General features: G+C 35.9%; 1 protein-coding gene across 2 annotated transcripts in view; it reads left to right on the top strand.

Annotated features, from left to right (window-relative positions):
- Nucleotides 1-12,373: 12,373 nt before the first annotated feature.
- The window catches only part of LOC150086117 (2-hydroxyacyl-CoA lyase 2-like), a 167,190-nt gene continuing 163,875 nt past the window's right edge, over nt 12,374-15,688 (top strand). For both annotated transcript variants that reach the window (XM_090374390.1, XM_090374391.1), the window contains exon 1: nt 12,374-12,666. In XM_090374390.1, the coding sequence (XP_090230516.1) occupies nt 12,532-12,666 (135 nt within the window). In that variant the 5' untranslated portion in view covers nt 12,374-12,531. The remainder of the gene's footprint in view (nt 12,667-15,688) is intronic.

Genomic DNA, 15,688 nt, shown 5'->3' with positions numbered 1-15,688 from the left:
AACAAATGTTGAAAACAAAATTGTCAGCCGGAAGAAGGTGCAGAAGAAAATAAGTGATTACTGTATGTATTTTTCTTAAGATAAAGTCATAATATGCATAGCACAATTGTATGTATATTATTTACAAAAATATTGCGCAAAATCTGTATATAATTTAATTTAATTTTACATTAAACGTTTAACGATTTTTCTTTATCTCTTGTGTATGTAATTGTATATTATTTACAAAAATATTGTTCAAAATCTGTATATACAAAGTATTTTAATTTCATTTTACATTAAACGTTTAACGATTTTTCTTTCTTTCTTTTTTTTTTTTTTCTCCCTCAGCCTTCTTGTTAGCGGACACTTCTCTCTAGCGGACACATTTTCATTCTCCCTGGCTGTCCGTTAAAGGGAAGTTTCACTGTATAATACAGGTTGTTTCGATTAAAACGCACTGGGCCCATCTGGCTTAGTTTTCGGTTTAGGCTATTTGTTGTCTGGACCTTTTTGTCATTTTGTGGGCTGAAATTTTTGGATTAGATGTTAAAAATTGAACTAAGTGTTACCGTTGAGATTTTACGATTTCTAAATTTAAATTTTGCCTAACCAACGGCTTTTTTTTTTTTTTTTTAATGGGAAAGTTGTTCCACATCATTTAGTCTAAAAACATCATCGGTGTGCTTCTACATTGAACGTAAACTTTATGGGAAGAACAAACAAACACAGTTGGCTCGCATCTGGTGAGCATGGCCCAGGGTTCTGAGCTGGTTATTATTATTAACCATATGGTGCAAGGAAGCCTGAAGCTTATGCTGCACCAGCCAAAAAAATTCCCAAGTTTTCCTGAGAGAGATAGAGAGAGGGAGGGGGAGATAGAAAGGAATCATCAAGAAAGAGAAGAATGATGATATCCAGCTCAGGACCCTGGGTGTGCCAAGCCCATACTCACCAGATGTGATCCCCTGGGGTATCATTCTTCTCTTTCTTGGTAACGCAGCAATTTTTTTTTTGGCCGGTGCAGCATAAGCCTCAGGTTTCCTTGCACTATATGGCTAATAATAATAATACCGGTGGGTGCCAGCAATCCCGCTCCCAGGCTGCCCAAACCTGGAAGCCAGCAAAAAAAAAAAAAAAAAAAAAAGAATAAATAAATAAACAAAATAAAATAAATTAAATGGATAAATAAATAAATAAAAAAAATAAATAAACAATAATAATAAAATAAATTAAATGGATAAATAAATAAATAAAAAAATAAATAAACAATAATAATAAAATAAATTAAATGGATAAATAAATAAATAAAAAAATAAATAAACAATAATAATAAAATAAATTAAATGGATAAATAAAATAAACAATAATAATAATAAAATAAATTAAATGGATAAATAAATAAAAAAAATAAATAAACAATAATAATAAAAATAAATTAAATGGATAAATAAAAAAAATAAATAAACAATAATAATAAAAAAATAAAATAAAATGGATAAATAAATAAATAAAACAATAATAATAAAAAAATAAAATAATAATAAAATAAAAATTATAAAAAAAACTAAATAATAATACAATAAATGAACTCATGAAGGTATACATAATGATGCCAATCTTATAACTGTTTAGTAGTTAGCTGAGCAGATCTGATGCATTTGCACTAGCTTGTAAGCATGTTAACTCACTACAGGAACTTGAGGCTTTTGTCCTAAAATGCGAAGTAATACAATAAATGAATAAATAAAGAACAAAAAAATTAAATTAAATTAAAAAAATAATAAAATAAAAAATAAATAAATTAATTAAATTTAAAAAAAATGCCAGCACTCAGTATCAGTCAACCATAACCAGCTAGAAAATTAAACAAAAAAAAACTAATAAAACAAACAAAATCTAATATCTATACTGTATCTATTAAAACAGCTAACTGTTTTCTTTTTTGAAAGACTAATCTACAATATTCTTGAAAGCTTAATATAAAAGAGGACTCGATATTAGGATAAAACCACTTAGTCAACTTGTTTTCATAATTAAAATTAACTAGTGGAAAAAACAAATGAGTCACAGCACCAGTATCAGTATTAATCCATCTTTGCCAAATATCACTTAATTTCATAAGAATATTCCTTTTTTCTTTCTTAATATCTATCATTAAATCATTGGTTATGCCCCAAAACGTAATCTGTTTACCCTTTCTTAAAAAATATCCAAAAGCTCTGAATACTACCACCAAATCTAAAGGAAGTGCCCCAGCTAAAACCTGCAGTGCATTAATTGATAGTTTTACATGCTCTCACTATTGTCAAAAGCATGACTCTTTGAATTGATCATAATTTCTTCTGGAACTTAACATTAGTAATCCTATGATATCACACTGAGGCTGCATATGCAATAATAGGAATAAAAATTGCCTTATAATACAGACTTAGAAAACACTTTCCTAGTCCCCAGCCTGATTTAGTGATAGGGACAATAGATGCTGTAAAATTTTTAATTTTAATACTTATATTTTCAAGGTGTGTGGTAAATAACAGCCTGTCATCTATAATTATTCCTAAATACTTCACCTTAGATACTAAGGATATTTGTTTATCATTTATATGTAACTTAGGGGCCTACCATAATCTAACTTCCCTCTGAATATCATCATTACTGTCTTACTAGATCCTGTGAGTTTATTGTTTTTAGCCCATTCAATCAAGGTATTAACTATGTTATTCATTTTTCTTTCTATTTTCATTCTAGAGTTTCCTTGAACACAAATAACTAAGTCATCAGCATATGCCACTTTGTGGCATTCCAAATACTCAGTTTGAAGCCATTGATTAAGAACTAGGTTCCAGAATACTGGACCTAAAACTGACCCTTGTGGACACCTTCTATCTATATCCCTTTTGTACTCTAAATGTTGAGATCTAACCAAAATCCTTCTTCCACATAAATAATTTTTAACAGTGTTATATAAAAAATCAGGACAATTAATCGTCCACAGAGATTGAAGGACGCTCTTATACCATACTGTGTCGAAAGCACCTTTAAAGTCCACAAACAGAACTAATGCATATTTACTAGAAGAAAATCTACAATAAGTTACCAAGTCTTTTATAGCATCCTCCACAGAACAGTTTTTCTTGAAACTGTACTGGTGAGGAAAAGTTACACTAGCAGTGTTAAACAAAAACTCCAATCTTAATAACAATAATCTTTCAAATATCTTGCCAAAGTTAACTAACAGAGAAATGGGCCTGTAAGCTCTTGGATCAGTTAATTCCTTCCCTGGTTTATGAATTAATTTTAATAGGGCAATCTTCCAGAAACCTGGAAAGACTCTCTCCATATAACACTTATTATATATTTTTATAATAATTTTAGGGAAAAGTTGAACAGCTTTAACTATACTGCTGTTTTCCACCATATCTAAATCCGGTGTTTTATTACAATTTAACTTAGAAGTTATCAATTTCAACTCAATAATATCGAATAAAACTGTATTTGAAGGGCCACAATAAACACTGTTTTCCCTCTTAACACTACTTTTCACAGAATTGCCATCTACTGCATAATCCACTCCTAAACAGTTTATCAGTGATAGCCTGAACAGTTGATGTCCAGTTGTGTGTTTCAGTGTTGCCAGTTCTCATAGTATAAATCAAATTATTAACATTCAGTTTATTTCTTGTTAATTTAAACAAAAGACCCTAAGGGTCATTATTTCCTACAGTGAACACTAAATCTTTCCATGCATTCATCTTATGTTTATATACTGATTTATGATAAAGCTTCCTTTTCACTTTATACAACTCCTTAAACCTAACAGCTTCATTGACACTCCATACCCTGTACCTCTGATATGTTTTCCTTAAACTGAAAACTTCTTTCCTTAAGTTAGCGAACTCATTAGATCACCAAGGTAGTAGTAGAAGTAGTAGTGGCATGTGATGCAAGAAAGCAAGTGTATGAGCTTATCAGCCAAAAAAAAAAAAAAATCACACCATTCCCTCCAAATGCCTATCCAGTTCCTCCTTAAATTTATTCAACATATCAACTTTCACAACGACAGATGGAAGTTTGTTCCAGCAATTAACTACCCGCTGGCTAAAGGCAAATTTCTGCACATCTATTCTACATCTGTCTTTTCTTAATTTGAATTTATGCCCCCTTAGATTCGTAATCTGAACAAGTGGAAGGATCCCATCAGAATTCAGCGTGCTCAACCCATTCAAGGCCTTATACACCTCAATCAGATCACCGCGCAGATGCCTAGTCTCCAGCCACTGCAATTTGCAGAACTTAAGCCTCTCTAATTATTTAAGATGAATGAAGGGATCTCTACGATCCCTTCATTCCCCTCACCAATCTTGTTGCCCTTCTCTATACACGCTCAAGTAAATCTACATCCTTCCTAAAATGAGGCCTCCAGACCTGTACTCAGTACTCAAGGCGTGGCCTGACCATTGCCTTATACAGAGGGACAATCACCTCCCTTTCCCTGCCAGCAATATATCATTGACAAAACCCCATGACCTGCCCTGGCAGCCTGTCTGCATTGCTCAGAAAACTTCATATCTGACTGCATAATTACTCCCGGGTCTTTTTCATTTTCTACCACCTTAAGTGTAGTACCACACAATTGGTACGTTTCTCTGGGGTTACTTCTACCCATATGCAGTACTTTGCATTTGTCAAGGTTAAACTTCAGTTGCCACTTCTTAGCCCATCTGCCCAAATTATCTAGATCCTGTTGCAGTAGCACACTGCTATTACTGTCATTAACAACCCTGCCAACCTTTGTATCATCTGCAAACTTCGACATTACGCCTGATATACCTTCATCATATCATTGATAAATATACAAAACAACAGTAGACCCAACACCGAACCCTGTGGGACTCCACCCTCTGTCTTCTCCCACTTAACCATCCTTTTATCCATTGTAGCAACCTACCCTTAATACGATTCTGCTCCAATTTGTACAATAGTCTTCCATGCGCAACAGTGTCAAAAGCTTTCCTGAAATCCAAATATATGATATCAAAATTATTTTTTGCATCCAGTTCCTTTGTAACCACATCATAATATACTATCAAATTTGTCAAACAAGACTTTCCCTTAACAAACCCATGCTGTGTCTGAATTATTGCTGCAGTCTTGTCTAGATGATCCTGCAGTGCATCTTTAACCAGTGACTCCATTATTTTACCTGGAACAGAAGTAAACTAACTGGTCTCGTGTCACCCTTCGATTCCCCTTTGTGAATTGGGGATGCATTTGCACATCTCCAGTCTGTGGGAACCTCCCCTGAGTCCATGGATGCTCTCATAATTATGGCTAAGGGTTTGCTTAGTTGCTTTGCCGCCTCTAATATAACTGGATAGATCCTATCCACCCCAGGTACTTTTCTTATGTTTAACTTCAACAATTTTTCCTCCACTTTGCTCTCAGTTATTACAAAATCATTAAGTATCCTGCTACAATTTGATAACCTTCTGCCATTTTCAAACCTTAATAATTCCTCATGTGTGAATGTAGATGCAAAATACTCATTTTGTTTGTTTGCTATCTGAGCAGGATCATCAACAGTCGAACCATAGATGTCAAGTGGACCAATCAGCTTCATCCCCTTCCTGTTAGAGTTTATATAAGTAAAGAAATCCTTGCTGTTTTTCTTAGCATCTTTTGCCAAGGATTTCTCGTAATCTGCCTTCGCCTGCCTAACCTCCTTTGTGACCTGATTACAGACCAGCTTATATCTGCCATAGGCTCCTGAGTTGCTTGATAATTTATATGCATCCCATGCATTTTTATTCTCTGTTACGAGTCTCATTAGTTCATTAGATAACCATTTAGGCCTAAACCTTTAACAATATTTCTTAATAGGTATGAAACTTTTAGTAGCATCCACGATTAATTCCTTGAATGCTTCCCACTTAGAATTTACTGTTGGTAACATCATCAGTTGATCCCACTGTACAGAATTTAAAAACTTTCTGAGTCCACTGTACTCACCTTTACGTAAGCAAAAACCCTTTCCTTTACCCCTGATGGTAATTAAATCTTTTAGTAAATCCCACATCAGTACACTGTGATCACTGCCACGTAGTGGTTCCTTTATCTGCAAATTCTTAATACATGAATGATCACTGCTGATAACCAGATCAAGAGTATTACTCTCTCTGGTTGCCTCTTGAACATGCTGCTGCAGAAAACAGTCATCCAATAAATCCAGAAAAGTCTGACTAGTGTGTGAGTGACCAACCCACAAGTTCCAGTCAATATCTGGAAAGTTAAAATCCCCCATTATAAGACATTCTGATTTACTAGCCCACTCTATTTCTCTGTACAATTTTTCATTGTACTCATTCGAGTCATTAGGTCTATAACACACTCCTACTCTTATTTTTGCTTTCGCTGTGCTTATGTCACACCAAACTGACTCAACAGTGCACTGTTCATCTATATCAACTGGGTGCACTTCTTTTGATTTTATGTTTTTCTTAATTAACAGCATAACACATCCTCCCTTTCTATCCTGTCTATCCTTTCTGTACACATTATACTCTCCAAATTCCAGTTCTGCATTCCTTATATCTATGTGATACCACGTCTCTGTTATCCCAACAATATCCGCCTTTGATGTCTTGACCAACACTTCAAATTCATCAAATTTATATACATCCTTCTCCTTTTTGATTGTAAATAATAATGCTAAATACAATGATGTCTGCACAAAATAAGCATATTATATTGCATTTAGGTCAATCATCAGCTGAATAAGAAAACCTGTCACTCAAGAAAATTTTAAATTTGTCCTAATTTATCATTTTGTAATTAAATCTTTTGCATTCATTAAATATCTCTTGATCACAATATCTGTTTACCAAAGATAAATTGAACACAATAGCTCTATGATTACTGTTAGTGTAATCAGTGACTATATCCCATAGAAAAATTCTTCTACCCAAAAGCTGAGACACCAAGGTAATATCAATATTTGAAGATCCATGGACATTATCAAAAGTGGTTGGCTTACCACTGACATTTGAAACAGTTAGGTTATGGCAGAAAATGAACTCCTCAAAAGCTACACCTCTATTATCAGTTGTGTTACTGTACCATACAGATGATTTAGTATTACTGTCAATTGTAAAAACTATGTTACTGCCAAATATAAACTCCACGACTCTATCCAAGTACTGGATAGATACATCAATACTCATTGTTGGAGGACAATAAACTGGCAATAAGTAAAAGGAAATTGTAACAGTTGAAACATGTATCACATTGAGTACATAATTTTGAAATGACTGTTATATTTAAATTTTTGTTAAAGGCAACTATTGCAGTCTTAGGTTTGCAGTTAGTGATAAGTATAACCCTAGAAGTAACAGGAAAACCTGTGACTTTAAAATTTCCTCCAAAAGTACCTACATATGGTTCCTGCAAACATAAAATATCAAAATCATTTTCAGTCACTGCCACCCTAGCTTCATCTATAACAGATCTGCATTTTTGCCCATTCAGCTGCATAATCTTAATAACCTTTTCCTTATCTAACATATTATTCAGTTCTAACCTTCTATTTATATAATTATTATTCATTACAAACCCTTAAACTGGCTAACTCTAAAGCCCTAATATATTCAGGACATTTATTGTCCCGTACAGAGTGCTCACAATCTCTTCTCCTCCACTTATACACCTAGCCTCTGACTCTTTAATAGGAATCAGCAAATATGTGTCCTCCTTGTACACAATGTCCACATGCTACCACCTTATGAGTACAGTACACAGCTGAATGCCCATGCCCAAGGCACTTAAGACATTTACTAACTGCAGTAAAGCTATGAAACTTATGAGGGCTAAAGCCAAAAAATATTCTGGCATTTTCAAAAACCCATTTATAAAGTTTGGGGGACAACCCTGTAACCCAATTAGTAACTTTTGTTTTTTTTCCTGTATTAAATCTGAGAGTGACTCCTTCCTGAACCTCACTTTCCATAAAACCATAATCTTTAAAGTTCTTACAGTACAAATCTGCCATAATCTCATCCTTTGTAAGTTCCTTTAATACATCATACACTAATATAGTCTGATTCCAAAACTTAACCCTGTCATGTTTTATCCCTTTACCAACTAGAATTTCAGAATCAAGTTGTGGGTTGTCCATGTGTTAAATCATCAAACAAATTTGCACCTAATTGCAATTCTTCATTCTTAGCCTTTAACTACTCATTATCTATTAAGAGAGTAGTCGTAACAATCTCCATACCTACCGACTTGTCCAAAAAAGAAATTAGATGCCACCTTGTTAACTTTATTTACTTTGTTAGTAGTGTAATCGACAACTAATTTCTTAAGTTTCATTATTAATTTATATATTGTGTTAACATCCCCGTACCGCCATTGTTGTTCATGAATATTACACACAATAATATCGCTTTCACGAACATTTGTACCTGTGCTTTTCCTATTGAAGTCGCCAAAAAAAACTGTCAACACTCAAACCATCAGATAGTATATCAGATAAATCTGTAAGTTTTTGTTCAGCAACTATCTGAAGATCCTCTAAAACTTCTCTAATTTCTTCTGTTTACACTCCCTGATCCATAAGTTCAGTCTATCTATCAACAACTACCATCGAACCAATTTCAACATTAACCACAGAGTTACTAGTTCGAGCTCCTACATTAATATCCAGCTGCTACATTAATATAATCCCCCACTTCATAACTTTTCCCTTGAGATTTTTGCTATCACCTGCTTTTTTACTTCCTTCTGCATGTATTCTAGGAAGTCTTGACGGTAACGGGGGAAAGGTACCAATTTCATCTTCTTTCCCCCTCCTCCCTCTACCTTCCTATAAGTCCTATCCATACTCTCAGTGTGAATGAAACAAAGAAATATTACTCATTCAGTCAGCAACCACAACAATATTCACTAGTAACTATAATCTTCCAATTAGTTGATCCACAGGCACAAAATTATTGCAATTAAAGTGCACACAGCACTGCAAAATGACGTCTATTCAAAGCAAAAAAGCGTCGACGACAGCACTTGTTGACACTCAAAAACAAAACTAACTTTAGCTATTTAAATTACTGGTTAATATTTTAGAAAGTTAACACTGAAACTGAGTAAAGGATATTATACAACTAGAAAATGTTAGTGGTTCAAATAGAACCAATTATCCGAACGAGAGTGTACGTGATAATTCAAAGAGCTGCAAGAATTGTGTGCAATCAATTGGTTGCAATGTCCAGTGAGAACTAAAAAAAAAAATAAATAAATAAACTGAATGAAAAGCTCAGGGAAATTCATTTGAAGTACAACTTCTTAGTGTCAACACAGTTAGCACAGTTGGTATAATCAACCTCCTCCCCATGCCGGGTAGAAAAGATCTGAACTTGAATCCCATCAATGACTCAAGGAATTTTTATGGGTCTTTTTCACAACATGGCTGAGTTATTCGGTCTCAGGCATGGTTTTTCTCCCAGAAACTTCAGTGTTTTGTCCAGGAAACAGACAAATTGACCACAGTACACAAGCAATTTACAGATATAATATATACAGTGCAATATAGCCTAAGTCGCTGTTGTGCTTAAAACCTTATAACAACAACTCCTTGAGGTTTACTCGCATGTACATTTGCATGCATGTGTGAAAGCATATTTTCCAAGGATGATTTATGCAAGGTGGTACTGTTTGGAGAATGCAGTTGAAATTTTGTTTTATTTTATTATTTTTATTATTATTAGCTATATGGTGCAAGGAAGCCTGAGGCTTATGCTGCACCAGCCAAAAAAAAAAAAATTTTGAATTACCCTGTGAGAGAGAGAGAGAGAGAGAGAAGTAGAAGGGATTTACCAAGAAAGAGAAGAATGATGATATCTAGCTGCTAGAGTAACAGCAAGATTATTTTCCAAGAGAAATCCTCAGAGGCTGCAAATATCATATACCACAATCATGCGTGTTGTGGATTGTTTTAGCTAACTGGAAGCATAGTACTTAAAAATGGATACAAATGTGTACGGAATTGGAACATCTTTGGAAAGGATGAAGGCCACATCTTCATGAAGATGTGGCCTTCATCCTTTTATTTCTAGTAGTGTTTGGTATGCTTCTTCTGCATATTGGATCATTTGATAGAGCAAACTACCCTTATCATTTGTTTTTACAGTAAAGTTTGCATGAAGGTGATAATACAAAACACTTGGAATTTTATTATTTCCTGTTAACCAAGGTATAAAAAAATTCCAGTTTCCTCAGCAATATCTATTGGACTGACAACGCCACCTTCCTCGAGACGGCTTCACCCAGAGGCACAGTTCCCTCTATTGGGCTCCTATTCGTCAAACCTCATAACATTACAGTGTTATAATCAGTGTCTCCTTACACTTGGTGGAAGATACCTGAGTTCGAATCCTGCCAGTGACGTGAGGAATTTTTATGGGGCTTTTAGACAACGCAGCTGAGTTAGTCGGTGTCAGGCGAAGGTACCATGGCTTTTTCCCCCGGGAAACTCGGGTTTTTCGTCCAGTAAAAAGCTAATTGACCGCAGAACATGTGCAATTTATAGACATGTTATATATGGAATATGGCTTAAGTTGCTGATGCTCCTTACACAAGGAGCTGCCATCAGGTGAGATGATCAGTCAATGTGTGGTGTGGCATATGGCGAGATGAAATTGTCGGCCCAATTTTTTTCTTGACGGTACGCCGACTGGGGAGAAATATTATTATTATTATTATGGGCCATATGGTGCAAGGAAGCCTGAGGCTTATGCACCAGCCAAAAAAATTTTGAGTTATCCCGAGAGAGAAAGAGAGAGAGAATAAGAAGGGAATCGCCAAGAAAGAGAAGAATGATGATATCCAGCTAAGGACCCTGGGTGTGCTAAGCCCATATTCACCAGATGTGCGAGCCCCTCTTCGCATTAATCTTTTTGACTGGTTAAAAAGTTCCGTAAAACAACGAAGCCTGAGAACATCTTTTGCGCCACACCGCTCAGAATTGCAGCAGTACAACAGTGGAGCTACAGCGCGTATTTGAAACTGAGTGTATCGGATATGAGGGTGGTGGCTTGGTTACCATGTTCTTCTGATCTGACCCCTTTAGATCAGTGTTTCCCAGTGTTTTTGAGTATAAGGCCTCCTCCTTAATTTAAAAACATTTCGCTGGGCTACCCTTACATGTCAACAGACTTTTGTAATCATCGAAATACTTAGTACTAAAAAAAAAAAAAAAAAAAAACCAATTTCGTTAAACTTCTTGGCAAAAATCCATTATTTGGGTACCACTTGTCTCCGCGCAGTGGGCGTGGTCGTAGAACGGAGTGATTGTTCTCGATCGAGTTCTGTGATTGGGTGATTATTGTGAAGGCGTTTTCTTTCTGCTTGTTTTATGTAGTCGAGGAGTGTGGTGCTTAGCTCATGGTAGGGTGTTTATCTCTCCATCCAGCTGTTTAAAAATCGGAAAATGAGTTCGCGATTTAAAACAGCGGCAAGTGGGGGGGGGGGAGATGAACACCCTAGGACAGTGGAAGACTGCTTTGTTTCTGTCCGTTTGTCGAAATACGGACTAGTACCCAAGATCTGGAGTTTACCAACTTTTTATTTGATTATAAAAAAGCAATTTTTAAATGAAACCACTTTTTTGTTTAATCAAAAGAATACATAAATTTTAAAAAAATGGTGCATAATATCTTCATACCAAATACATGTCGTAATTAGTATAAGAGATTGTAAAAGTAAAACTATAGTGATTGTAAAGTGATCGTGTGGAGGAGAGTGAAATATGATTCAATAAATAACTTCGCGACCGACGGGGGGGGGGGTGCACTTACAGGTTAAGAATTATTGCTGTACACTTTTTCTTTTGAATTTTGTTAGAGCAAAAGTATACGAAACACCCATTGACTTTAGACCATCTCAAAGGGAGAATAGGTAATACATGCGCTGTAACGAAACAGTGTTATTCAAAAGAATATTCGTTCTAATTTATTACGTTGATTACAAGCATGTTTGGTCACAGAGGGAGTCCACAATCGACTTTATGAATAGCATTTGAGCACCAAAATAGCCCTTCCTGATTCATTTATCCTTTTTTTTTTTTTTTTTTATTTCCTGAAAATGAATTTATATTGTCGTGCATCCTCCCCCCTAAACTTCTGTTTCATGGAATGCCGCTTTTCATCCCGCAATTTCTTTTTAAAATAATTCTTTTGAGTGTTATTTCTGTTGTCATTATAATTATTTGCTAGAGATTATTTGTCATTATAATTATTTGACACATCATTGCCCTTGTGCAGCTAGAATTATCCAAGGTTATCTAACAACTGTAGGTGTGTATGTTTGTAGATAGTGTGATCACATTTGGTAGACTGCCAGTATTGATATGGCCAGTTATTAATATATTGTGAGATGGCTGCAAATAATTGTTAATGTTGACGTCGAATGAGATAATTATGCCCTTAGCAACTATTTCATTATTAATAGGCAATAAAATAGATAATAAAATTTGTGTGACAGTAGTATTAAATAACAAATATGAAATTTGGAAGCAAGGTCATACCACTATTCAGGTACCTCCCTGAAACTGCAAAAATTTTATATGAAGTAGCCAATTTCAAATATGTTAATCTCTTGGCATGTGTCCAACATAGGAATTTTTGGCAAAAGCAGGTGAGCAAAATTTTATTTCCTTTAAAAGAGAACTGATTTTATGTTTTTTTTTTTGCATATCCTAAACATCAAAGAATGTACCTCTTTTGGAGTATCCTTTTCTAGTTTTTGTTTCAGAAGGAAGGGTACTAGAAAAGAAAGTACAGTTGTTAATTTAACCAAAAAAAATTCAGTTTGGAAAAGTATTTTGTTATGTTTTCTAAATACTAATAATAACTTAGAGCTAATATTAGATGAATTTAATGACTTATTAATAGATATTTTTATATTGCCCATTAAGTAGATGTTATAGTACAGTAGGCAGTTTAAAGGTTGTTCACTAGGCTTGCACGCTCCATAGAATGGAGTGAGTGACCTTGAATAAATTGTAATAGTACTAGTGTCGGCAAATAATACAAGAAATCAAGCTTACGTAGCATCAGCCAAAAAAAGGTGGGTGGGGTGAAATCCCACATCACTTGTCCATCCTCTCTAACAATTTATCTAACTATTCCTTATGTTTATTCAACCTACCCACTTCCACAGCACTAGATGGACATTTCCAATGATCAGCTAATCTCTGGTTGAAAGAAAATTTCCACACATTCTCCCTCCACCGCCTTAGCATTAGCATTAGCATTAGCAGAGGCATATGATGCAAGAAAGCAAGCTTATTCAGCATCAGCCAAAAAAAAAAAAAAAAAAAAAAACACACCACTCCCATTTCACCCCTCCGTTCGTTCGAAATACCTGTCCAGTTGAGCTTTAAATTTGTTTAGGCTATCAACTTCAACAACAAGTGATGGAAGTCGGTTCCACCAACCAACCACCCGCTGGCCAAAGGCAAATTTCCGCACATCTATCCGACATCCGTCCTTCCTCAATTTGAATTTATGCCCTCTGAGGTGATTATTCTGAGAAAGATGAAGAATCCCATTGGCATTGAGCATGCTCAAACCATTCAAAGCCTTATACACCTCTATCAGATCACCTCGCAGGTGCCTAGTCTCCAGACTCTGTAATTTGCAAAACTTAAGCCTTTCTTCGTAAGAGCAACCCTTTGTTCCATTTACTAATCTTGTTGCCCTTCTCTGTACCCGTTCCAGCAGCTCTACATCCTTCTTGAAATGAGGCCTCCAGACCTGTATACAGTACTCAAGATGTGGCCTTACCATTGCCTTATACAAGGGAATAATCACCTCCTTATCCCTGCTAGAAAAATTCCTGTATATCATTGACAAGACACCATGCGCTACTCTTGCAGCTCGTCTGCACTGCTCAGAGAACTTCATATCTGCCTGCACAATTACCCCCAGGTCCTTTTCATTCTCCACCACTGTCAGTGTAGTACCGCAGAGTTGATACGTTGCTCTGGGGTTACTGTTTCCCATATGCAGCACTTTACATTTGTCGATGTTAAACCTCATTTGCCACCTCTCAGCCCATCTGTTCAACCTTTCCAGATCCTGTTGCAGCAGCATAGCGTCAGTATTGTCCTTAACGACCCTGCCAACCTTTGTATCATCTGCAAACTTGGACATTAAACTTGATATCCCATCATCAATATCATTCATAAACACCGAAAACAACAACGGACCCAACACTGAACCTTGAGGAACTCCACTAATAACATTAGTCCACGTTGAGCAGTGTCCATTGATTACCACTCTCTGTCTTCTGCCACTCAACCATCCCCTTATCCATAGCAGCAATTTGCCTCCAATGCCACACTGCTCCAATTTGTGCAGCAGTCTTCCATGTGCAACAGTATCAAAAGCCTTTCTAAGATCCAAATATATAATATCAAAGTTATTCCCTGCATCCAGTTCTTTTGTGACTACATCATAGTATCCAATCAAATTGGTCAGGCAAGACCTGCCCTTAACAAAACCATGCTGCGTCTGAGCTATAACTGAATTCTTGTCTAGATGATCCTGCAGTGCTTCTTTAACCAGTGCCTCCATTAATTTACCTGGAACAGAAGTTAAACTAACAGGTCTATAATTACTTGTGTCAGCCTTTGATCCTCCTTTGTGAATTGGGGTTACATTTGCACATCTCCAGTCTATGGGCACCTCCCCTGAGTCCAAAGAAGCTCTCATAATTATGGCTAGGGGTTTGCATACTTCCTTTGCTGCCTCCTTTAATATAACTGGATAGATCCCATCCACCCCAGGTGCCTTTTTTATGTTTATCCTCAACAATCTCTCCTCCACTTTCCTCTCAGTTATTACAAAATCATCCAGCTCACTGCCAATGTTTACTTTACCTACATCATTCTCCTTCCTGAATAACTCCTCATGCGTGAATGTAGATGCAAAATACTCGTTTAGATTGTTAGCCACCTGAGCAGGATCCTCAACTGTTGAACCATCAATATCCAGTGGACCAATCTGATTCATCCCTTTCCTTTTCGAGTTCAAGTATGTAAAAAACTCTTTTCTGTTTTTCTTTGCATCCTTTGCCAAGGATTTTTCATAGTCTGCCTTTGCCTGCCTAATCTCCTTTGTGACTTGGTTACAGACCAACTTATATCTATCATAGGCTTCCATGTCACCCATTAATTTGTATGTATCCCATGCATTTTTCTTCTCTGCCACATGTCTCATTAGTTCATCTGACAACCATTTAGGCCTAAACCTTGAACAATATTTCTTAGTTGGTATGTAAAGCCTGGTAGCCTCCAAGATTAGTTCCTTGAATGCTTCCCATTTTGAGTTTGCTGTTGGTAACATCATCAGTTGGTCCCACTGTATAGAATTTAAATACTGTCTCAGACCATCATAGTCGCCTTTACGAAAACAAAAACCCTTCCCTTTACCTCTGATGGTAGTTACCTCCTTGAGTAAATCCCACTTCAACACACTGTGATCACTGCCACCTAGTGGTTCATTTATCTGCAGGTTCTTAATGCATGAAGAATCACTACTGATAATCAGATCAAGAGTATTGCTCCCTCTTGTTGCCTCACGAACAGGCTGATGTAGAAAACAATCATCCAATAAATCCACAAAAGCCTTGCTAGTGTGCGAGTGACCAACCC

The sequence above is a fragment of the Mastigoproctus giganteus genome, chromosome 5, assembly GCF_048544385.1.
Source record: "Mastigoproctus giganteus isolate SK-2022 chromosome 5, ASM4854438v1, whole genome shotgun sequence".
Lineage (NCBI taxonomy): Eukaryota > Metazoa > Arthropoda > Arachnida > Uropygi > Thelyphonidae > Mastigoproctus > Mastigoproctus giganteus.
Note: the sequence above shows the minus strand (reverse complement) of the source record. Positions and strands in the feature narration are given on the sequence as shown.